Source organism: Anser brachyrhynchus, assembly GCF_964034855.1.
Source record: "Anser brachyrhynchus genome assembly, chromosome: 11".
NCBI lineage: Eukaryota > Metazoa > Chordata > Aves > Anseriformes > Anatidae > Anser > Anser brachyrhynchus.
In genome coordinates, this window is record NC_137706.1 from 19,968,884 (window position 1) to 19,995,278 (window position 26,395).

The following is a 26,395-nucleotide window of genomic DNA, read 5'->3' on the forward strand; positions in this document are numbered from 1 at the left end:
AGGATAACAGAGAAGAGTCTTAAATTCTTCCTTTTTGCAGGTTCAGAAAACTTATTTAAGCCTGCAAAGGGAATGAAAAATCAACCTGTCTCGTGTTAGTCTCAAGTCTCTTTGTGGCTTTAGCTCTTAGTAATAAGAACCTCAAGAATAAGATCCTAAAAAAAGCAAAAGGGAATAAAACATTGAGACCTGACCTTTTAAGTGAGGCTTATTCCATTTTAGGTACACTTCCCTGATATTTTTCTACCTGAATATTTCACACATACACATACTCAATGAAGAGCAAAAATAGGCACATATGAGAAGAGAGGAGATGTCTATTTTGACAATGTCGGCTTCGTTACAGTTCCACAGACTGACTTGGGGATATTGATTTTGGTCTATTTATACGTTGTCCTCAAGTGTTCTCAACAAGGTAATTTGCCACGAGACATAAACTGAAGCAAATTAGGTTTCATTTTGAAAGTCTCCTTGCTGTCTATAGATTTAACAAGAAAACCTGTGTCATAAAAAGAGCCAAAATGATGGATTTGACTAAACATATCTATATATTTTAAACTTCACTGGGTCATTATACATATATATGGGTTTAATATATTTTTTTTATGCCCAGAAGACTGCAGCTACAGGATAAGACCGTATGTCAGACTGTTTTAGATCTTATCAAAACTGTTTAAATAGTTAACAGATACATGCTTAGTAGATGGCTAGACTGAGGCTTATGATTCCAAACCTGAGGTCTTTTAAATCAAAGGTTGTAATACAGAGGAACTGTATGTTCTTAATTAAACCTACAGAGAAAAGGACGTGGTTGTAGTTAAATGAATTTTTTCCCTAATGCTTTTATTTGAGCAGTCCCTGCACTAGTATATAACATGATGTACTTACCTGAGAGTGTTGGTAATATTGCAAGGACATCTCTTGTTGCATTTGAGGCCATATAACCCTTCTGGACACATTCTTTCTTGGCAATGAATCCCTTTAAATCCAGGGTCACACATACATGCTCCATTGACGTGATAACACTTTGCACCGTTTTGGCAGTCACATCTTTGTGTGCACTGAAAACCGTATGTCCCAATAGGACACTCTTCTTGACACCTGTAGTGAAATATGTGAGACGGGATCCAATTAAATACTGTAGTCTAGTTTACTTATGACTCTTACATGGGCATGTTTTTGGTAATGAATTAGATATAAAATCATTGCTCATTTATTTAAGTAATATGCCGTGAACTGATATCATTGGGGTGATGTGATATCTTGGGCATGTAAATAGCTGTTAACTGAAAGTGCATTAATCTCTGTCCAATTATATCCCGCAAAATTTGCATTAGTTAACAAAGTGCATTCTTGTTTCCTGGACCTCAGCATTTCCATTCACCAGCCATAAGAAATTGATATAGAATAAGATACTTTACATATATATATATATATAAACTTCATCTTTTTGTTCTCTTTTCATTACAGAAGGACTGTGCACCTTCTTTAAAAGCATTCAGTTGTCATAGAGTGATGAGGTCTGAAAGGAAATGTGGTCTATTAAGCATTAAGTTAAATGTACTCCAGCAACGTATAGTTTTACGTTCCCTCTACGCTGCCATCGCACCTGCTTTATACCAACTAGGAGAAAATATACTCCTTTGTATTTTGCGTGTGTTCTGAGTAACTGCAACTCAAATTTGCATTTCATCTCTTACTCCAGGGATGCTAAGTAGTATAAAATCTCCAGACAAATCACTTTCACACTCCTTAGTGTAGTATCTTCTCCAAAACTGCCAACATTTTTAATATTTGATACACATAAAAATTGAACCTGCAAACACTATACAGATTGTTTTAAATTACACCTTCCATGCACTGTTTTCTACTGTTTCCCTACTGAATACATTATGAAGCCTGCCAAAAAGCCTGTTTCATTGTCCTACAGTTTAAGTGATTATAATATTTCCCATTTTAAAAAGCTCAACAAAAGTTCTAAAAGTAGCAACTGATTCTGTGCTTGACATAATTCAGTGGGTTCAAAATTTTGCAATGAGTCAGTACTACAGTTTACATGATCCACCGTGAAATACAGATATGCCTTTTCAGTTAATAAAGAGAGAAAAAGAAGTCCAGAAAAGCCCAATTCCCTTATCACATGGATGCCAGATATTGGAAATTGCCTATCAGCATTAATTTAATCCTAAGCATTGATTAAAGTGTATACTGTAAACTCAGAGGCAATTGTTAAATGTCTTTCTACAGGTCATTTCACAGCTGGCAGGTGAGAGTTAATATAACGATCAGTAATAAAAGATTAATGCGTGATGCAAGCCAGGCAAAACTGCAATGAACACTGTCAGTATATAAGAAGAGAATTGCTATTGCAGCTTCAGATTATCACATTTTACTAAAAATAAATGAACAAAGCAAAAGGCCGAGCTGGTGATTTAATTGCAGCAAGCACCAACGCAGTTGCTAGCTACACAATCCAAGTTCAGGAGTTCATACGAGACCCAAAGAGAGGAGCCTGTGACAAACAGGAAGGGAGAGAACCACCAGCGGCACTGGCTGCTAGCCCTGCAGCTCTTGGGGTAGTTCAGCTGCAAAGGAAACAACCAGCAAAGAACGAGGAACATTAGGGCTGAACCACTTGAAGCAAATGAAATGCAATGAAGAACATATTAAGATGCCTTATGTCGCCACTGCCGTACATAGCTCGACTAGTTAGCAGGAGAGCACTGTACTCAACGAGATGAATACTTAGTCAATAGTGCACTATATCATTCTATATTTATCGAAGATGAAGCATTACCTAGCAGGGAGAAAAGCATCTGGAAATGAAATATTGACGACCTAATCCATTTACATAATTAGCCTTTTTCTACTAACAATTTAACCAACTTATTTATTTGGAGATCAAGCAGCTACTGCTAATGAATTTTATACAAAGAATACTAATAATGACTCCTCTGGAACATAAGAATAATCACAGCAGGAATTAGCTTTCTACTTAAACATCCTTCCTTTGCAACATATCAATCTAATGTGTCCATAGCACCATTAACAACCAGATACATTGTTCAATTAAATTACAAAATGAGCTGCTAAACCCTAGTTATGTTTCTTGTTTAATTTACATTGCTTTCTGCCTATCTGGGGAGATTCGTATTACAATATCCACTGTACTTTAATATGTACTATAATTATTTGGGTTGGGACAGGATAATATGGCTGTCACCTGTAGAATTAATGGAAGCAATTTCACAAAATATTAAACATAAGACAGCCTGCTTAACTGATGAACTTGGTACATACACCTACAATTTTTGTGGACTTTATTTTTAATGGAATAACGCTGTAAAATATTTGGGGCTTTTTCCTTTGTTTGTTTATTTTCACAACAGTGATCACATTTATGTTGCACAGACAAATATTGAAAGCCATCCAAAAAACACTAGTCTGCGAATCGCCTTTCTGTTGATAGAAGTTACAAACACAACAACAAAAGAATAAGTCTACTCACACTGTTACAACAAATGTGGTATTTATTCTGCTCAGACTTAGTCTTTAAGTGTAATGGCAATATGTAAAACAAAGCTAAAGCAGTATGTTCGCTTTTCCAGTCAGCCATTGAATTCCCCATTCCCAGCTTCTAACTGTGCTTCTGCTATTATTCCTCTCCAGTTTGCAAAATACACATTTGCATGACATATCCAGTCATTGCAGCACAGCACAGAGCTGCCTGCAGTTATTAATAGTGCTTGCCAATTTACTAGATATTTAGTGTGTTGCCTCTTCCTGGAAAACAGGTAGGGAACAAAGTGTGGCAATTACACTTACACAGACCTTTATGACCATTTCATCTCCACAAATATTTATCTAACTACATGTTATTATCTTCTGCACGAGACAATGGCGGTGGATTTATACAGTACTTACTGGCAATTAAAAAGGATAATAGTAGATAAAGCACGTTTACTTTTTATTGCTGTTATTCACAAAATCTGTTATTACGAAGAATATTTTTTCATCGCCTTGTACAATTTCAAAGAAATCATTATTTTGTTGTGCAGCAGCTTTCTCCTGCTACACTTGCAATTATATTGCAGCACAGCAACAGCTACGAGATCCAGAAAGTAAAATAGACCCTAAACTAACACGGAGCTGACTAATCCATTCCATTGTCCGTGCTCTACAAACACACAACTAAGGAAAGCAATTTAGACTTTTTTAAGACCTTGTGCCTGCTCCTGCCATCGGTGAAATCAATGGGCAATCTCCCTCCAGCTAGCTGTAGCTGACAGCAAGGTGAGGGTATGCGCGGCTCTTCAGAGCAAAGCAGTTTGTGTCGTCCCAGCCCAAGCAAAAGGCTCCAACTGAATGCAATGGGCCCAAGGCTTCACTTCCCTTGCTAAAGGCTGATTAAAGGCTGATAAACATTTTTTAACGTTCTGAGAACCCATTTGGAAGGTGGTAATGTCTAGACTAATATTAGTTTTGCTTGCTGCTTTCAGAACTGTCCTCTCTCCTAACTTTCTCCTGTACTCATTAATCTTCTCACGTGCCCGCATTTCTGCTCCTCAGCCTCGCCCTTCAATGTCTATCTTTTACCTCCCTGCTCCAGGAGAGGGCAGGTGATCCATTCCTAAGGGTTTTGCTTGGGTACAGGTTCACTGTGGGACTTTCCCTCAGCTTCTTTTTGACATTTTCCAACCAATTGTGCCTTGTTTTGTCCCTCCCTGCTTTTCTTTGTCATCCCAAGCCACATCTCTCTTTGGAGTCCAAATCTCTCTCACCTTTCTGCAAGGACAGATCTGAAGAGCCCACACTCCCTCTGCTCAAGGACAGTTCTTGTGAAGTCTCCCCTGTAGTGCCTCCTCTGTTGTCTCTCCCTGAGCGTTTTTCTCCAGACCCTTTCTAAGGGGGATAAAGTGGCAAAAACCTTTGCTTTTGATAGGACTCAGATTTGGGTCTTCTGCTATCTACTTGCCATCTCCTTTCTGGGTCCATCAATGGTCCTGGTCCCCAGTTCTTCTGCTCTTATTGCTGCAGTGCACCTAAGTGTTGCAAGCAGTACAACAGCCCGTAACTGTTCTTTCCCTGTGCCATGCTCCTGTAGCAGAGCCAGCTCTTCTGCTGCATGTCCTCCCTCGCGGCCGGAGGCTATCTTGGCAGCTGAGCAAAGAAGCTGGCTCAGCTGCAGGCTGCTGGCTGGAAGCTCCTGACAACTCTAACGCTGCTGATTCACCTATGGCCAGAAATCGATCTGGGTCTGCAACAACCAGATGAGGAGACCTACAGCCAGAGGGCCGGGACTGAGGGCAGCTTGTGATTGAAGTGCGGTCACTACTGTAGGTGTGAGGCTGCGCAGCTGCTTCTTTTAGAGGAATCGTCTCCAAAAGGTGACAAAAAGAAAACTTTGGTTAGCGATAGCAATTATACGGTGCCCTCACAGTGTATCCCAGGGATCCTGAAATCACTGCCTTCAGATGGAGGATGGGGGAAGAGACACACACTGATATTTCTTCACCTAACTCAATTTGAAATAGAAAGTATTTCCACCATATTTAACCACGTGCAAATCCTGACATAATCTCCAGAGCCCCTTGCCAATTACCCCTGTCAATGAAATGTAAAAAAGGAGCACCCACATTCAACGGGACAGAACACGGCCTTTGGAACACCAGAGCAGTGTTGAAGGCTGGTCTGTTTGTGTGCTATAAAGACCTGCTGATTATACAATGATGGAAGAAATGAGAAATTCCAGTGAGCTTTGCTGCATAAAAATATAATTTTAGTGTATGTTGACATACCAGCACTAGCTTATTCTAGCTAATAAAAGAAGAGAAGATATAGGAGAAAGGGCCTTAGCACAGGATATGCTAGTCAGTTGTGCCCATGGTCTCTGTAAAGTCTGGTGACATAGTCCAATCTCTATTGAAAACTGCAAATGAAAGCTTCTTCATCTGCAGCTTCCTCACCATCGTTAGCCTTGCTGGCAGGATTAGCTGGAGGGCTAAGCCAGCATGTGTTACAATCCCACCTTGACTTTGCTCTGTAGTCATTTTGCTAAGTCCATGACGCCTTTGTAAAGCAACATTATCATCTGCTTAGATTGATTTATGGGTGAAGCCTTTCGTTTATGAATTTTGAGGATTTATCACCCTTTGTTGGTGTCTGAGATGGATCAGTGCTGCAGCAGCACAGAGGGGATGAGGGAAACATTAAACTGCTGCATTGCTTACTCTTGAGGATATTAATTTGTATAAATACAGTTCATTTACATATCTTGTAAACATGTAATGCTCTCTATTAAATTTATCACTGTAAATATCTAAATTAAATTTAATCCATTAAATTTTAAAAGTTATATTAAAAAAACTGTAAATGGAGAGCATTGCCAATAAAAAGTAATAACATTGCCACATTTATAATGTTTGAACTGCTTTAGAAAGATGAACCTAATTGCAGCAAGAGAAGCTTAACACCGCTTTTCTGAGAGCAAGATTGTCCTAGAAGGGATATAAATACTGCCAACTGATGGTTAAAAGTAAAGGCTTTGCAGTTTTGATTTTTACCTGTCTCCCATATAGCCAGGTGTGCAGATGCATTTTCCTGTCACAGGATCACAGTGTCCTCCATTGTGGCATGGACAGTCCTGGCTGCAGTTAATTCCAAATGTTCCAGAAGGACATGGCTGTGCACACACCAGCCCCTGGTAAGGTTGCAGAGAGAGCAATAGTTCAGTCAATGGTCATAATGCAATGAATTCCTACCCCCTCCTTTCCCTCTACCCTCATCTCTTCAGTCAGTACAAAGCAGTACATGCCAGTGCTTTTGGCAAGCTGTGAAAGAGGCAGGGTGGGAAGAAGAGACTGGGACTGTTGCAGAAAGACTCCAGTGATGACAGAGAAACAACTGGACACTCCACACTACCAGTGCGGCAGCCTTTTGGCCATAAGAAGTAGTTTTGCAGTAGAAAATCTCTCTAATCCCTCGATGCTGGCTGGATGCATCATCCAACATCCTCTCAGCTCTTTATCCTCAACCTTGGTGCCACGTTTCACTCCCTGACCTGCCTCAGTTCCACATCTCAGTGGCTACCATCTTCCTCCATTTCACGCTCTCAGCCCTCTGCTCTCCTCCCTCTTTATTCCTGTCCACACAAAATCTGGGTTGCAGTCTCCCTTTCAGCCTTCTCTCATCCTGACCCACCAAATCCCCATCTCTGAGCTGTTTCCTCCCTCCCCATCCCACGTAACCATCTCTGAGAGTGAAGAACAGATGGTTGGTCATTCTTGGTTGTGCACCCTGGCACTGCTCAGCAGGAAAAGCAATTGCTGGGCAAGCCTTGCTTTAGCTGTTCATCCCCAAAGTAGAGAATGCTTCCCATGGGCAGTTTCTTTGGAGAATCAAATGCCAAATTCAGGTGGTTTTCCTCCAGGTGTCATATACTGTTCCCTGCCAAGTGTCAAGGCCTCGCAAGGATTTCCCTAGACTTTCTTAGAAGTTGTATAAATGGTTTTTTATGTGAGCAAACATAAAATCCGAGGCTGGCATCCAGCTGAATAATTTCAGCCAAAACCATTCTGGCAGTGCGTGATCTGAAGATGGGGTCCTACACTGGAAAACGTTTGGCAACGGTAGCAAGTGGAGCTGCTGCCAGCGCCATGCACAGAGCAAAGTGTTGGACAGAAATGTGTTTTTCTTTATTTTTTTTTATTTTTTTTTGTTGTCCCTGTTATTCTGTTTTAATCTCCCGGAAGTCTTATTTCCCTAACTAAGACCCAGGGGCAAGGTGTTTTGAAAAAAAGCATATATTAGAACGAACCTATACAAAACATAACACAGGAGCATTAATGGCTGCTTTCACTCATTGGGGTTCCCTTCTCCAGAGTTTGGGAAGTTCAGCAGTATCCACAACCCCAAAGTGGAGAGGCTGCTCTTCAATGTAACCATAAAATAGATGCTTCAAGCTTTTCGCAGCCAGTGATAGGTGGCTCCTTGGCTGTAAAATAGACAGCTTGGCCTTGGTTCAAGAACATTCACATTACAGTGTTAAAAAACGGGTGTCTCTGGGCTTAAGTAATACACACTGCTATATATCTGAAAATGTAAGCGTCCATTTATCTTGATAATAAATACTTTCTCTCTTCACGTCTCAAAAAGAACAGGATTTCTATCAACAAATGATGAGAAAGCAATACTCTGTGATGCATCCCCTCGGAGCCCAGAGAATCTTCAGGCAAACTTTTTGCATTAATATGTACTAAGGGAATCCAAAACATCCTTCTCTGGAGGATCAAATGTCAGACCACCGTTTCCTGCTGCTTATACATCTAATCCGCAAAGTTCACCCCATCAGCAGCTTTTTTAAGGCTCTGATACCACCAGCTTCTGCTTTTAACATTGTTTGCTATATTATTACAATTTTGCAGCACAGAAAAGATTTCTTTTCTGCTCTGCTGTTTTCTCCTCGCCCTCCCGCCCCATTTTTAAAACCCAAGACAGAAAGAAAAATAGACCCAGCTACAAACTTCATCAAGCGCGGAGGTTTCGGGGAATGAGAAAGAAGTGATTAGCACATTAGGATGTGTTGTATTAACATGGCACCATGATGCAGAGCCTCGAGAATGGAATCTGGCATCAAACGGGGTGTGTTGCTAGCAACAAATGTTCTGTCATGCAAGGAAAGATTGCTGCTTTCCTGAGCATGGAAATCTAGTCCTTCAAAAGTGTTTCTGAGAAGCGCTGTAAGAGCTGAATTTAACTTCCCTCCCCACTTCCTGAAAGTGCTTGGAGGATTTAATGCTGCAAATGTGAGAGATAATAGAATTAAAGCTGTAAATTGTTGATGAGGCCCTAAAGCAGCCACCCACTAACTCCCACACCCACAGACACAGAAGTGGAAAAAGCCCATCACTGCAGAATGCTGGAAGCCCCATTTTGTTGACTCTTTCAACAGAATGCGTTGTTAGCCACCATCCTCTTGGTAAAAAAAACTTGAGACAGTAAATTCCCACAGGACACAGCTTGTACAACTTTTTATACTTCTGGAGAGTCTGCATGGGTTGGGAGGAAGCAGGAGGAAAGGAATATTGCAGGTAATAAAAGAACCAGGCTCTGAAGGTGGCAGATCCAAGGAAGAACCCAAGAACCCTAGGACTTCCTCCTATTCAACCTCTTGCGTCCTCTTCCGTATCCCAGAGACAACCAAGCTCCTGAGGGAACTGAGCTGCTGTTAATAAGTCTACCCTAGGAAGGGATAAAAGTCACAGCTCACCCACCAGCAATAAAATCCAAGTGGATTTGCACTTGTATAAATCCAGGGAGAATTCTCTACTTCCAACATGATGGTATATTCAACGCGTACATGCAGTCTCAAGCCTCAAAATCAGCAAGTAAAATTCCTGGTGTCAAAGAAAGACTATCTAGGGTGTGAAATAAAATGAATGCTGTCTAGCAATCATCTCTCTCTCGCTCATTTACAGCCCACTTGTGTCTCACTTCACAAACCATTCCATCCACCAAGAGTTAAAACTATAGCATGAAAAAATATTTTTTCTCTCCCTGTGTACTGAATTACCAGCTTTTCATTAAAACCCTGGAGAGACCCTTTATACTTAAAATCTCAACATTTACAAGCTGAGTGCTTTTACTTATAATTTCAGTTTCTTCCCCCAGAATACTTGATTTCTCTCTTCAATTTTCAGTTAAGCTTGTTTCAAACATCAATTGTTAACTCTAGGGTTTCTCTGGGGACAGAGCAGCCAACAACACAGTTTTCAAGAAATTCTCTCTGGGCCACTAAAAATGCAAAGGAAAGACTCCAAGCTGTAAGGAACAGGGTAGAAGTGGGCCAGAATACAGCTGCTGTGCAGCCCCAGTACTGTGGCTCTTCTTTAGGGTCTACGCTGCATCCTAAAAGACCTCTAAAAATTTCCTGCTCTATTCTTAAATCTCTTTAGTGACTTTGTAGCTTTGGAAAAAAAAAAGAAAAGAGGGAACTCCAGATGATAAAATACAAGTAAAGAAGAGTACAGCAAAATAGCTGATATCCTCAGAAATGTTGGCATGCAGAAGATTAGGGGAGCTGATTTAAATCACTTTACTACTCAGTCCTTAGGTTAACTGCCAGAATAGACTGACAGGCCCCGCAAAATATTGGAATGCTTCCTTTATGCATTAGAAAGTATTCTCTAGGAAAGAACCTTTTCTTCCTCTCCACTTCATGCCAGTTCAGGGTAAGGTGTCATTGTCTTATTTAGTTTCTGAGAAGTTTCAGCTACTTTGTCATTTGGAATGCAGTATTATCATCATCGCCTTGGCCGTGATTGTTAGGCAGAGAGAGATTCTCAGTACATGGCTGCCACCAAAAAGTTTGCACAGCAATGTTCTCTCCTGTGTTGCTGCCTGATATCCACCAGAGTCTCATGGTTGGCATGTTTTACCTAAAAGCAGGTGCGTGATCAAAGATTCTTGAGAACCTAAATGAAGGCAGCATTTGCTGCACCAATCCCAAAGGAACATAAACATCTCGCTCAGTCCGAAAATGTTTTAATGGGTATAAGGGCCATATCAGAAGTCATAGTTATATGATGACATCAGGGTCTTCCTTGTATTAAAATAGAAAATCACAGTACTTGCATGCATTAATATCCAGCAAGTTTGCCAAGAGACTAATTGTCAGATATGGGAAAACTGCCAGGAAACTTAGCTCAGCTAAATGGTATGTAGGCCTGTGAGACTTGGCAAGCCCCGAGAGAGTTAATTATCACATTATTGATAAAGTTAAGGACTTTTAAAATGTTTGGCCTTGCTTTCTTGACACAGAGGATTAAAGGTTAGGGTAATTTGCTCTCTCTAGGGTGACCCCTGATGCAAGCAAATCTATTGCAATCAATGGGAATTATGCCTGAGTAAGGACGGGGCACTGAACTGGTCTCTGTCTCCCTGCGTATATTCCTTCTGCTTTAACGACTGCCTGAGCCATTGAATTCCCCTTGACTTCTCCCTCTCCCTGTTTCCTGAGAGGGAAACAGTGCAGTGTTTCTGACAACGCTGAGCTGGGCTTTGAGCTTTCTATCTCGTGTGAGGGCAGCGTCTGGTGGTGCAGGGAATATTCCAAAGAACTGTAATTCGGAGAGAATTTTTTCCTCTTCTCCTCCCACACAGAAGTGCAATGAGTAGTTGCTGCATTTTTACTGTTGTTTGTTTAACTCTACGACGGTAGCTACCAGTCAGAGACTAGTGGTGTAAGTGCTGTGCACACGTAACAAAGGCAGTTCCAGTTTCAGAACTGTTAGAGGTCATGACAAGAAATAGAAGATACACACCGCAAGCACACAGGGAAGGTGTCTGCTGAGACAGTGAGGAGTTAACTTCCCATGCCAAGCTCTAAATGATGAATGAGCATGAATAACCTACGTACCATCCATCCAGGAGGACAGGAGCACTCTCCAGTGATGTGGTGGCAGACTCCCCCATTCTGGCAAGGGCAGCGCAATTCACACTGAGCTCCGTGACTGCCTGGGGGACAGCGCTCTTCGCAACTTCAAGAAACAAAAAGCAAAGAGATCATTTAAAAGAACTTACAGAAAATAGTAAATGAGGAAAATCCACAACACAGGCCATCAATGGAGTCCTTATGCAAATTGTGAAACCTGAGTAAACCTTGGCTGGCATTACCAATTAGCCAAGATTTCTTTTATTTCTGCTGGAGTTATTTATGTGCCATAGATCCAGCACTCTAAGGCTGATGCATGAGTGCAATCTGTATGTAGGCACCGAATGCCACCGATCTCAAAGGACAACTCACATCCCTGAAAATTGTCTAGGTAAGTAAGTGCTGCTAGATGAAGCCCTCAATGTAAATTATGTGACAGAGCAACAACAGAAGCTGCAAATATAATAAAGGGATGGAATTAAATTGCTTGAAATTTCTTCAGCCACTACAAAATGTTATCATTTGCAATGTATAACAGGCTGGCAAGATCTCATGATCATTTAAATGCTATTTAAGCTCACTGGGTCTCTCCGAGCGTTCATGGGAGGCCGATGTAAGGCTTGTCCCTGCAAAACACAGCATCTCCTAGGCTTTTACACATTGGCGCTTTTCAGCTTTGCTTCTTTCTCTCACCCCAGGTTCTGAAATTACAGTAGTTTTTTCCATAACTGATCGTCCTTTGATGAGGATGTTCATACAATGTATTGCTGCATGTACACACTGCTGAGAGCAGGCATAGTAATGTCAATAGGACCACTCCTGATAGTAGGCAGAAGCTTTAGCAGAGAGTGCTTCCAGGACTGAGGTGATAAGGCTAGGAGGAAATCAGGTACTAAATAAAATATTCAAAAGGTATATCACTTATTTATGAGGGTTAATATTGTCTTTATTTTTATCTTCTCCTTCATTCAGGCCAACAAACAATACTAGATTGCAGAAGTATTAAGTCACCTGTAATAGATCTCCAACCAAATTCAGTGACTAAATTCTCTTTTCCCCTTAAATAATTTTGAAAAACATAATTACTTCTGAAGCTACTGAAAGATCTCTAATGAGTACTGATGTTACACTGTGGGCAATTTTAAACAAGGAACTATTGCTTGCTGTCCTAAAATTAATATGCAGGATTTGTGAATCCTACTGGTAAACTTTCAATGTGGTATATGGGGATTTAGCTACATGATTCTCGTTAAAGTTAATAGGAGTCACACCACTAAATCCCTCCTCACTATGCTAAAAATTTACCCCCTAGATAGTAAGCTGATATAGTTAACAGTAATGCTTCCTCAGTTAGATTGAAAGTCAAATAAATTGGAGATGGTAAGTCCCATTTGATACTGAACTGGATTGCTAATGAGTAAAATGTCCATTTGCTTATAAAAACGGAACTGTAATTTGGATTGTGCTCACATACTGAAATTAGGAACAGCTACAGTTGTTGTACAAGCTGGAAAATGTCATGGATTTTTAAGTTCACTTTAGCAGTAAATTTTATTTTGGTACGCAGACAGGTATAATTAGCAGCAAAAAAAGAGATTTCCTTTATTTAGTCTCTCTGAAATTCTGTTACCTGATTTCTACAAGGAAAGTGCATAATATATAGATTGTTTAAGTTCTGCCAATTACTCATTGCATTAAAAGCAGTCAAAGCAAGGCTGTTAAATGATGCAGAGTAAAAGACACTCTCATCCAACTTACAACACCCCCGTGTATCCAGGAGCGCAGTGACATTCTCCCGTCTCGTGGTCGCAGGTAGCTCCGTTGTGACACTGGCACTGGAACTGACAGCCCTTGCCATAGCTCCCGGGGTCGCAGAGCTCTTCGCAGCGCCAGCCCTGGTACCCGTCTGCGCAGACACAGGCGCCCGTGATGGGGTTGCAGAGGGCCTCATTCTGGCACTGGCAGCGGTTGCTGCAGTGGGGTCCCCAGTGATCGCTGTCGCAACCTGTAAAACACGTGGGCAGTTACCGAGATGATCAGGTACGTGCGTTGCAAGCCTCTCATACCAGCCTCTTCTGCTTGGGTTGGCAAGCAGACAAAGAGACTTTGCTAATAGCAGGAACTTTCTAAAGGGCCCTCAGACTTTTTAAAACTCCCCCTGAGCCAGCAGTGTACTTCAGCATGCAAGGAGACAAGAGCATCAGTTATACTCCTAAATACGAGGACTTGTTTAACACCCTTATTGGATCAGGACCTAAATCTTTTAATATCCTGTTTCTTAGTGCTCTTAGATAGCTGGAAGGAATGAATTTATAGTGGAATTAGACACAGAGGATCACATCCTGGCCGCAGTGTGGTTAATGGCAGGTAGAATTGCCAAGCAAATCCTGTAGATTTAATAATGTTATCAAACATTGTTTCTTTGCACTGTTCCCTTAAGATAATAAATATGATAATCTAAAGAAGACTTTCTCCTTTGGTGGGGTTTTTATTATTTATTTATTTATTTTTCTGGACTAAAAAGATGACGAGGCAGAAAAGAAGTTGGGATTTCTTGAGGTTGCTTAGCCCAGGCTTAGGAATGAAGGTATGGAGTGTGAACATCAGGTAATTTCTGTGCCACTAACAGTGTGTATTAGCATTATAGAAGGGCACCACAGCCTATGGCCATTGACATGGAATTCAGATTCTCTACAAAATGTATTTATGTACAGTGAGAACCCTTCACATGACAATCCTGCCTGATCTCTCCTTGTTTATGGACCATATGCAGGATGAGAGAGGGAAGTCAGCAGTACAGAAGCAGCTTGAACATGATTTGCTATAGAAACAGTAATCAGCACCTGCAAAACACCCGTTTAATACGTATACATACAAACCAGACAGTGCAAAGAAAACATCCAGGGGTTAAGATTTCCTCAGTAAGTGGTCAGCAGAAAACCAAGGCTTTCTTTAGGAGTCCTACCCTCCTCTTCCCAACCTGTTAACGTAGCTGTGCCCTCTACTCAGAATAGAGCTGCTGGCAAAATCTCTGCTAAAGACACAGTTACAGATCACGTTCCAAGTACAGCTGGTTGTGCTCAGAGAGCTGATTTCAATTATATCAGCAAAAACTCTTCTGCCAGTGTAAAATCCACTGGCATGCAGGAAATGAGGGTGTAATCCCAGTGACATAGCTGTCTTCACAAACTCTTTTATTTGCAAACACGTAAACTAATCCCCAGGTGACACTTGCTGCTTCTCAGGGCTGGATCTCTGTTTCCAGACTGTGCAAGGCAAACGTAAACACCACGTAAGCCAGAAGCTCTTGTCCTACACATTTCATAGCCCTTTACTGCTACTGTATTTGGATATAAACCTGCAATGGACACCTACATATCTCAGTTAAGTTTGGCAAGCTTTATGTCGCTCACCTTCTGGAGAAGTTAGATACCCATTGGTCAGTCTGAGGATATTCAGCAGGAAAAGAGGTGCATGAGGCTTTCCTCCATTAGCACTGCTGATCATCAATTTACAAACTTGTGTTTCTTGAGCACCAGTGTCAAAGGCCGAAATAAAACCAGGAAAAGACAACTCCAGGGTCTCCAAGAGGATCTGCAGGGGCTGGCAGCAATGCGCGTACAGACACGGCTTCAGGTCCTGCAGAGCGTGCAACATGCTGCTGCGCATAATCCTGCTTGTGCCTCACACAAGACAGTTTATTGCTTTGCCTCATTTCTCCCACTGCTGTAAGCAGGGATGATAGTTCCTCACTAACACCACTGGGAGCCAAGCAAACGAAATCTTACTCTTTATAAGTCTTAAATTATTACTGAGAATCTGTGGAAAGAGACGATCTATCTTTATTTCACATAGACACTTGGTAAGACTCTGTAAGCCCTCTGGGGCAGGGAGCAAATCTGCTGGAGCTGCTGGGGTTTCCCAGCAATTTCCATTCCACAAATACTGATTTGTTTTCTGCAGAACCTGAAAAATAAGGGATGCAGTTCTGCACCTCCACACAGGGCAAAAACCTGAAGCACACAAGCAGAGCCAGTAGCCTTTGGCATGGGGAAGTAGAATGCAAGAATCAAACCTGACCCTACCCGAGCCAGGGACTTGCTTCCTACCTTACCCCACCTGGTATTAGCGCCCTGACTGCCAGACTGCGGGGTGCTCTGCGCCGATGCAACTCCAGCTGCAATTAATTGCCTAATAGAAATGATAAAAGATATGACTTATACCTTCGTCTTCCACTGAGTGCTCCAACCTTCAGATTTATCTGCTTGTTTTGTGTTTTTCACTTTGGAAGAAAGTGAAGGAGAAAGCAAACCTTTTATAGGATGCAGACAACTCCTTTCCCATCATCAGCTCAAGCTACTTGGTTCATTTTTACAGTGTCTGCCCCAAACACAGCTCCGTTTATGTAAGTCTTATCTTATTCAAACACATACTTACTATTTATACTTTGTCACATTTGCTTTTCTCCCTATACCAAATTTCACTCCACGATCTAGACAAAAGGAAGAACAAAATGCTCCAGGAAAGAGCAGAAATTCCTCTAATTGATTGTAAAATCATTAAAAAAATATATAATTTGGGTAATAAAAGAAGCCTGCAGTGACCAGAAAACCAGCTGACAGACAGATTTTCCAAAGGCTTCTAAGCACAAGGCATCAGCGAGCACACATTGCAACATTCAGTACGTTTAGCCCAAAGTAGCTAGCCAACATGTTTTAATTATCTGTGAAATAAAACAGCTTGGCATACCAGATAGCTACTAAGAATGTGAATTTCATGGGGATTTATTAGTGAGAGGACATAAAATGAGAATTAAAGTACATCTGAGTGCTCACAGAAGACACGGAAAAAAACAGAACTAGAACCAAGATGGGGCTTCTACCATGTCTCGTTTGCAATGCCTGATACAGCCCTTGCAGTTGTTGGACTCCTTTTTATGTCCTTAAAACTACAAGAAGGTTTTCACTATAGTTCTCTAAACAGTTCAAAACCAGAGCCATAGCATGTGTGTATAACCGAGGCAAACAGCCCATTTTCTCTCTATTGATGGGATCATGTGTACACAAAACGATGAGGTGGCCCCCTCTAGATTTAAGTCTTAGCTCAGATGCCAAAGATTTTCTGCTTTAGCTCTCAGTTCATGCCCTGTACAGGCCACAAAGAGCAGGGCCATCTCATGCAGTAGCAATACATCCACTGCTGATTAATTGCAAAGTGAAATGAGTGAGATTCAGGGGCCTTTTGCTAGTGTAAAATTTGTGATCATGGAATATCATGTTCACTTGATTTTACACTGCTGTAATCTAACATGAAAATGAGATCCTTGTTGCTCAAAGTTTATCAACTTTTTATTTATTTATTTATTTATTTATTTCAAGTCCCATTTTGCAGTGACAGACTGGAGTTGCAAATAAATTCTTTACCTATGTGATTTCACTGGGACATGATGTGATACTTGTACTGTGATTACACATAGATCTGCACTGTGGTAACCTCTGTACCTTTACAAAGACAGAGAGAGAGGGTTGATAAGCTAAATCCCAGTACTTATTCATATAAGTAGTTCCACTGAGCTTAATAGGACCACTTGTGTGAGGCTACTCAAGTGCATAACTAGCCATGGAGTTCAGGTCTAGTAGTTCCAGCTAGAAAATTAAAAAACAGAAGAAACAAAAGACTTCAGTAGCTGGGACACATTTTTTCTATCTATGTCGGTATGGTAAGTCCTAGCTGGTGTGTGATGGCAGTTCCAGTTTTTGAGACACTCAGCAAAGTAGCCTCAGCGCCATGGCAGCCTGCAGCACTTGAGGATCATCAGCACCACCTCTCCTGTGAGCACAGAGACCATTTTAAAATACAGTCCAAGCCCTAGCACAGTCTAATCCTACTCTTGTTGATAGCCTCTATGTGTTACCATAATAGAGATAAATAATAATAGCAACAATATGTGAACAGAAAGCTGATTAAAGCTTACACAAGAGCTACACTGTAAATGCATATGCCATTAAAAATGTCAAAATGATACAGAGACTTTAACTATACCATCAATAAGAGAAGCAACCTGAGAGTTGTGATGTCAGGAAGGTACAAATGCTCCCTTTAGACTCCACGTGTGTTTGTCAATACCATGAGAGATGAGCCTGAAATAGCTAGCGCTCTCCTGGGAGATGCTTCATTAAAGGGAGCTGCCATATTTCAGGTCACGTGCTACCATTCCCTGGCAAACCTGCCAACTTACTCACTTTTTCTCCTTCGAAAATATGACTAGAGATTAATTGCCACCAATAAAAATGAATATAACTCTGTAAAGGATGATGCTGGGTGCCTAAGCATAATTACAGTTGTCTGCATATGGTAGCGCGTGACAGGTGAAAGATTCATCCCTGCGTGGAAAGGTTGCTCAACACAGCACAAAGTGTTTTCTTCCTCTCCGCATCTCTCCCCCCACCCCGGAGGCTCAGTGGCATGTTGAATTGAGGGCTAATTGCAGCAGGCTCTGCATATCCGCCTCTATAGCTGTGCATGACATCCTGCTACCAGTTCTGTCCAGTTAAATGCACAACGAGGACACATTGAAGGGCTGCTTCCCCTCCAAGTGGCTATATTCCCCACTAGGAATGATTACCAAATCGTTCTGTTGTAGGTTAAGAGAGCTACCCAGTATTTACGGCAGTGGTGCAAGCTGGACGTAGACGAAGCAAACACAAGTTTGAAAAGTTAGCAGATGAATAAAATACCTTCCAAGGAAGAGCTGCCATTTATCAAGGGACTTAACCCAACAAGAGAGTCAGAAGTGCTCTTCCAGTGCTCTTCTATCACAGCACAGGTACACTACTAATACGAAACCAGCATCTTGTATCACAGCAGCACCAGCAGCTGTGATCTTGAGGTCTCTGCTTATTTTGTCCTCATTAGCACAAGCCTGCATGTGTCTATGTTTATAGCTAGTGACCAGTCCTGTACTCGAGGTGTGCACAGTCAGTGGGACATTCATCAGTGTTCTGCAGAAGACACAGCTGAAAAAGTCAAGTGGTTGCTTTTTTCAGTCTGAGGACTCAGGACCACGTTTGCCTGCTGGCAATCTTCAGCGAATCCATACTTTAAAGGAACTTTCTGCAAATTTGTAGTGAATTAAAGCGCAGATTGTAGCTCATAGTCAACAATCAATATTCTGGCGTATTTCCAAACTGAGTTTGAAAGGTTTAAATACCAGCCCTTAAAAAAGGCAAACAGTAAACAAAATAAACTTGCTAAATCTAGGAGGACATAGTTTAAGATGGATTATGTTAGAGTTTATTTGGAATTTAGGGATAGATTTTCCTCCTCATATAACTGTAATACTGTACAATAATTATGAGAGCACAAACTAAGGTGAGATGCAGCCCCACCTCTGTTTTTTCTCCCACTAATTCAATTTTGCAATCTGACTAGGTTTAAATGGTTGGCCTAGATAATGCGAACCGGGAAAAGAAGCAGCAAAAGCTAAAACATACGCCTGGATGTAGTGAATAAAAAATTAAAATAATCAATTAGCTTTTTATTCCCTGTACTTAGCGCAATAGGAAAATTATAGGCCCTGTATTGAACTGGTATCTATTCACTGTGCAGCCATGATTCATTCTGGCACAGTTCAACACCTTTGAAAACAGAAGCCAAAGCTGCAATAGGTTTGAAACAAGGTTTGTGAAGCGGGAACCCTCTCACTACGACAGATCATGCTACGCTGCATTTGGCTCTGAGCCGTGCTGTGTGTCCCTCACGGGCTGGCAGCGCGAGTAACGCACACGCTGCTAAGGGAGTCTGCCATATATTGAGATCACTTCTGATCTGCTTGATTCCAAACATTGATTCTAAACCAAGAAACTGTTTATCTTTTAAAGACTGTTTATCCTCAGAATTTCCAAAACATGTTCATGGACCATGACTGTCCTCAAAATAACCCAGATTTCCAGAAAATCCATTCAGAAATGTTCTCACAAATGCCTGAAATTTGGCAGAGCACTGTCCCACCCTCAGGGACCTGCCCATGTGCCTCAGTGCAAATCTACCTGTACCTGATTAAGTTATAAAAAATGCAATTTGCAGACACTCAGTGCCACCTCTGGATAATTCATTAGCTACACTCCGCTAAGATTTCATCTATATTAAAAGCAATCTGTAATTAAAGGCTTCAGAGGCGTGGCTGGACTTCTCTTGCAATTGTTCCTGTAACAGCCATGGGCACTGGCTCGTTAATCCCCACGCAGTAAGTGGTCCGCGGGAGGATGACAGTCTTCTGCTCCTAGTCCATTACCCACATGTCAGAGGTTTGTTCTGGTCCATGCTGATGAGCCATGTGTATAGCAGCCTGATGACACTCTTGATGGAGTTTTTCATATTCTCCATTTGCTTTTTAGGGAAAAACAAGCAGACCAGGGAACGTGATATATAAATAAAACATTTGACTTATGAAGTTGGTGCCACAAAAATCAGAAAATGTCAGATTAAAGGTTGGAAGGGCAGCGGTAATTCAGTGTTTGTGCCTATGAATCACGATATTGCCTTTCATGACGTGAGCACAGGCTACTGTTTACAAGCCCTGGCATTTTCTGTTTTCTGAGCCCGTATCTTTGCAGCCTTAAGGTTCCTAAACATGGGTTTCTGTGCAGCGGTGTATGCTCTGAACTCACCGGCGGTTTTATCTCCGATGCCAGACTTTCAGTCTCAGCATACAAAACTACAACAAAGAAAAAGCCTGTCTCGGTGTTTACATCTCTAAGGCTGCCCAGAGAATATATTTTGCATGTGTAAATATGCACTTGTAAAACTATCTGCCCAAGTGGCGAGAACCAGAGGTTAACGTGGGGCTGACAAAACTTGCAGTCACAGTCAGCCTCATTTTCCAAGTTTATAGATCAGTCTTCATCAGACAGAAATGAAAAGATGGGAAGGGAACATCAGCTGATTTTCCCCCAAATGGATAGATTATTACTTACAGGAGGAAATTAATCTACATTTTTTTTTCCTTTTTTTTTTTCTCCTCAGGAACAGGAGGACGGTTTCTCATCCTTCAGGGAAGATTGTACTGATGCTCTCTGAAGTTTGTTGTCTGAATCAGATAAGAAACATGTGGCTGATTTAGGTCATGATTTAATCTCAGATGATGATCGCATTAGTCAATGACTCCCCAACATGTGGTACCTAATTCAATCACACTACTTTTGAGACCCTGCAGTTTGTTTAACATCCTCTGAGGAAACATTTTCTTTCCAAAGTAATCCTTCTTTAAAGAACACTCCCATAGTGTTCTGTATAATGATTAGGACAGTTACCTAGTAGTACATTTCTTCCTGGACAAATGAAAACAAAATCACTCCAAGTAAAGGAAGAGTTGCATTATCTGAATGTCTGCCTGGTCAAATCCCATAATGAAGTCAATGTATTTTGGAAGCAGCAAAATGGAAGAACATCATCTACTCCTGACAGATATCAAAGTGTTGTTTTCAGAATTTCCAACACGAGCTATTTTGACAGAGGCTTCAAAAGAAGTGAAAATTAGAACACACAAAAAAAATTTGAAGAAGACTTCCTATTTCTTTTTGCAGAAGTTACTGCTCAGTTTAATGAGCCTTTAACTCTACCGACACTCTAGATGTTACAAGGAGTTTAAAATCATGAAACGCTTCATAAGGGAGCGACAACATTCTATACAACACTGGCTGCTTTTCTTTTCAGTTTAATTTTTTTATAGAAGATGCTGCATTGTTTAAAATGTGGTTGTTTTTGGTTTTTTTTAGAGTCATATTAATGGGAGGCAAAGTCTGTTCTTTAATTAGAATTTTACTGTGGTGAATTAAAAAATACATGGGCAGAGCATCAAGAGTCTAATAAAACTAAATGAAGATACTATCTTTCCTCTGTATGAAACCCAGCAGCCTTTGCTCTGGAAAAACTTCCATCAGTACTTCATTATTCTTGTCTAGGCCAGGATTGTAATAATAGAGCCTGCAAGTAACTTATTTCCAAAGTCTGCCTTCCAACCAGCTAAGATATTCTCTCTCTCTTTTAACACATACAATGGGCTTTGATGTTTTCATTGACCATACCATGAGATTTTCCTGTAATGCCTCTGCACAGCAGTACTATCAGCTTAGCCTGCACGAAGGGGCAGAGACACATTTGGATAAGCCTAAAACACCGCAAACAGGTGTAGCGAAAGAGATCGAGCGTCCTTCAACAGCCAAGGGTTGCAGAGGCGATGGGAGGGGCTGCAGCAGCATTGTTCTAAAGGGATTCAAAGAAAACGGTGTAGAAATAGAGGGAGGCCTTTGTCACTGGAAATTAGGATCTGTGACTGTTATTGCTTGTATGAAACGGTTCAAAGGCTTATAAAACGCTATGTGCCAGTACCTACCTACCTAAGGCTACTTGCCTTATGTGTATGGTCTTTAGCTGAGGGCTTAGCAAGGCCGTGTTGTGGGAGCAGAACCAATACCTCTCCCCCTCCACCATTTACTACCGCCAGCTGGCTCTGCTGCAGCTCAGAGCGGAGCCGTTGCAGTGGCTGCAGTAGGACAGCCGTGCTGGATACCCTCCGGTCGCATCCTCATCAAGCTCCCTGCAAGTGGGCAGGGGGCCAGAGTCCCTCACCCGAGGAGTCCGCCACGCTAACAGCAGCCCGATCTGAGCACTGGGTCACCTTTCCTCCTTCTGTGACTGCAGCGTGGTATTGACCACACGGGATCGAGCGGGATCAACCCCATTCGGCAACACTCGCAGGGAGACGTGCTCAGCTCTTTATTTTTCACGGCACATAAACTGAGCATCGGAAGGTCACCCTGCTGAAGTTTTGCCAGATATGCAATATACCTTTATTTGTAGTTAAAGTAGTGCATAAAGAAGAAAATCTTGCCACTAAAATAGCAAGAGATAGAGGGTATGTTCCTTCTCATTCCTTTTCCTATGCAGGGATGGATGTGGCCCTTCACCTTTGACTGCAAAGGTCAACATGCAGATCGACGGGAGCAAAAAGCTTGGCTGATCAGTGGGTAAAACGGTGCTATACACGACAAGTATATTGAAGAAATGCTACAGCTACCTAGCCAGCTTCAAATTATACCATAAAGATTCACCTTCAAGGGGATGTATAAGCACATCCCTCATGCATACCATAACAGACAGCACCGAGCCATCAGTCATCTTCAAGGTGGTCAATAAGCAATTTATTTTATTGCATTGATACTGAAACCTAAAGTAAACTCTGTGGATTGTGGTACTTGCTTTTATGTCCAACAGTGTGGCTGCAAGGTAAAAAGAACCTCTTCTTCCCCTCTGTCACAGTCCCATCCTATCGGCTACTGCTCAGGCGCTGCTTTCCAGACAAATAACATCAGCTTAAAGGGTGTTCTGCCCCAGTAACTGAATCTAGGAAAAATCTTATCACACTGCTGAGAATTCTGTTACCTAAGGACTTCAGGAGAGAATTAGAGCAGCAGAAGGCCTGGTGGCCTTTGAAATGTGGGTGTCTTTTATATCTAAAACAGTTCAAAGGCTTACAAAAAGCTATGCGCAGGTATCCACATAAGCTACTTGCTGTTCTCTTTTCTTCTAGGCATACTTGGATCTTCACATGGCTCTTTAATGTTACCTAATGTCTTCAAGATATCTTAAATACACTGCTGTCTTTCTCCTACAACAAACCATTAATAGTAATGTCCCTTTCAGGCACATAAAAAGAAGCAGTTTTATAAAAAAGTCTTGCCCTATGTAACCCAGTAAAAACTAGAATGTTCACTCATCAAAACCACATTGTGAGACTCAGCACAGTCCCTGCAAAAGCCTTTTTATATATTTATCAACAGAAGATAGCAAGCCTGAAACTACTGGAAAATATTTAAAGGACAGGAGACTGAAATACTGGATTATTACAGCCTCTTCTTCACCGTACTCAGGCACTGAGTTGTGGGATGTTCTGCTCACAAAGAGGCTCTCAGAAAGGCAGACAAACACTGCACAGCTTAAATACCAGGTGTCACAGCATGGGTGGCTCTAAGCGGGCAGCGGATGGCAAAGGACACTCACCCCAGCACCACCAGAGGTTGGTGCAGCAACGTCCCAGTGTCCCTAAAGCAGCACTTTAGACTGCAACGCTGCTGCAGCACTTCTGCACCACTTGCTCAGGATGCTGAGAGCGAGGCAGGCACAGGGCTCGTAGCATGATCCAGCAGTTTCTACTCACAGCAGAGCCAGAAGCAAAACGCACCAGCCCCGAGTGCAGAGCAGAACATAAAGACTCGCCTCTGACTGTCTCACTACGGCTTCCCCTACGTACTGCCCCTCGGCAGGGCTTTGGTTTCTTTCTGGAGAGCTATGCAGGAAGATAGAGTCTTGTTTCATACATTATTGAGATTAGATGTCTAAAGCTTGATATTTTATTTTGACTTTTGAACATGTTCAAATGCTGTTCACAGAAGCATAAATTAATGCCAGTTTCTAAACCAGAACTTGTTCTAAACTGGGAAATGAAACTTTTTTGTTATGATGTTAAACACAGACAATTCTTAAACTGTTTTACATTTTGAAAAACAGGATGATCAAAACTGTTCATCCTCACAATTAGTTCTGGATTTGCTGAACTGAAATGTTTTGACAAAATCACAACCATATGGAAGCCAGTGCTTCAGGAACAGTTTCACCCATTGTGGATTGCTGCATTAAGCAATCAAATGTCAGGCAGACAGAAAACAGTAAATCATCACTCCACATGTTTTTTCCTCGTAGTTTACAAACAATGTGTTAGTGCCTCAAGCATTAGCAATGGGTCAGCTCCAAAGCAACCAGGGAAACCTGTGCAGTGGATTCCTGTCTCTGCTGTGTCAGTACTTGGAGGTTCAGTCTCACTTTTAGCAGTCCGAGAAGCTGCCGAGGAGAAACAGCTTTCTCTCTGGATTAATTTAATTTTTCTCTTTTTTAGCGACAACTGTCACTGACAAGTAAAAAGCAAAACAGACATACGTGACTTCCTGGCTGGATGGCAGCAGGGAAGCGAATGGGATTTTGCTGGAGGAGAAGACAGCATCTGTGCATTGAGGGTTTTAATTGCCAGATTTCCTATAATGTTCATCTCTCTCCGTTTTCCTAGTGGTAGCAGAGCTACATTTTAAAAAGCCACAGGGAAGAAGAAAGGTTTCCAGACGAATTTCCAGATGAGGCCATCAGCACAATTACCCACTGACCATGCTGTATGGTGTCCATCACAAGCATCTTGGACGCCATCCAGCACCCCAAAGTCAAGGAATTTCTTTCTACTGACTGTCACGGTCTCTGACAGAGGCTGGCCACAGCAGGTTAAGTCAGTGCCACCTGCAAAATGACATCGTGGCCGTAACTTTTCTGTTTCTTTTGCTAAGCAAGGTTCTCAGCTCACTGATGAATAACTGAGCAGAACAAACAGTGCACACACACACCAAATATTAAATAATCGATGAGAACGACACGACCCCAAAGTAGACCGTTTTCCTTGCTGATAAACAGGAACCACCCAGGGAAATGCTGAACGCTGCCTGATGCTCATGTGGATGGTGATTGTGTCGTGGATGGTGCTTTAGGAATGCTGCTGACACACACACGAATCTGATGACACAGGAAATTAGCATCCGTTCTTCTCCCCCTTCGGAAGAATTTACTAAATATAGCTCACCCTTTTAATATTTAAGGATATCTGCAGAATGTTGTTGTGTTTGAAAGGGTTCTTTCCTGACTGGATTTTCATCATCAGGCTTAGTAATCAAGTTGTTTTATTCAGAATGGATAATTATTAGTTGAATAATTAATTATTCTGAGTATGTTACTAAATAAATTCAAAGTATGCTGGTGTAATAAAAAAAGGAGAATTTACAACAATTTGGTTTCTAAATCATGCAATAAGATCAAAATGTGCAGTATTTTTGCACATTTAATAAAATTGCCTCTATCGTCAAAGTCCCATACAAACACTGACTAATCCTCATGGCACATTTATGAGCTAGAAAATATATTTTATCACCTTTTTATAGAACGGTCTTTTATAGAGTCAGTCAAATTACTTTAAACTACAAAGCTACCCAGCAAGCAAGAGGTAGCATGGAGATAGAAGAGCTCCAATTTCTGAGGTCTAAATTTATGTTATAAATACTTTATAATATATTTCTTCACTACATTTATAATTCTATGCTGAATTAAACATATGAAAAATATTCTTTTATGTATGCGGAAATTAATTTCTAAAGTATTTTTCTGTCTCTCATCAATAATGGTGTTTAACAAAGTGAAAACTCGGTGCAGATATCACTGGTATGCAAAGTGATGTGGTGCGAGGCTCGGTGCAGGACTCGGACCTCCTGGTGAAGGCACCTGGCCAAGAACACCTACAGCCTCCTGACCAGCATCGTTTCAGCCAGTTCTAGCGCGGTGAGTGACAGCAAGTGACATTCAGGAGACACCTACACAGCACTTGGCACCGTGACTGCGGCACGCAGGAGCCTCTCCAGCTGGCTGTAGCCCAGCTGAGGCCGGCCAGGAGGGCAGCGAGGCGCAGCAGTGCTGCACGTAACGGGCTGTACCTGCGCTGCCGCTGCCCCGGGACAGCCCCCGTAGCCTTGGCTTTGCTGCATCGCCGACCGAAACGGCTCGGCACAAACTCAGCCCGTCTGCTTCAATCACCCCTCTGATTGCAAAGTGGATACAACCTTAATAGATGCTTATTCAGCATAATTAGACTCTAATTAAAGGTGGCTAAAACTCTAATTACTCCTTCGTTTGCTCGAACCGCCTTCCTCAAGCCTTCAATGTGGCGACAAGACAGAGGCTGGCTGCACGGAGCAGAGGGGCACGCTCCCGTCTGCAGCACCGCACTGGCGTTCACCGGAAAACCAGAGAATAGGAACTGAAGACAATCTCAAAGTCTTTCACTTGTGCAGCTGATATATAGCAATTCAATAAAAAGGC

At 41.7% G+C, this 26,395-nt stretch overlaps 1 protein-coding gene across 20 annotated transcripts in view; it reads right to left on the bottom strand.

Moving 5' to 3' along the window:
• MEGF11 (multiple EGF like domains 11) overlaps positions 1-26,395 on the bottom strand; it is a 287,680-nt gene that overhangs the window by 84,583 nt on the left and 176,702 nt on the right. For all 20 annotated transcript variants that reach the window (XR_013938103.1, XR_013938104.1, XR_013938105.1 and 17 more), the window contains 4 exons: positions 13,190-13,436; positions 11,417-11,537; positions 6,564-6,700; positions 889-1,101 (listed from right to left, as the gene is read on the bottom strand). Coding sequence is in view for 17 of the 20 variants with exons in the window: in XM_080551466.1 (XP_080407592.1) it covers positions 889-1,101; positions 6,564-6,700; positions 11,417-11,537; positions 13,190-13,436 (718 nt within the window). In the remaining 3 variants the exon portion in view is untranslated. The remainder of the gene's footprint in view (positions 1-888; positions 1,102-6,563; positions 6,701-11,416; positions 11,538-13,189; positions 13,437-26,395) is intronic.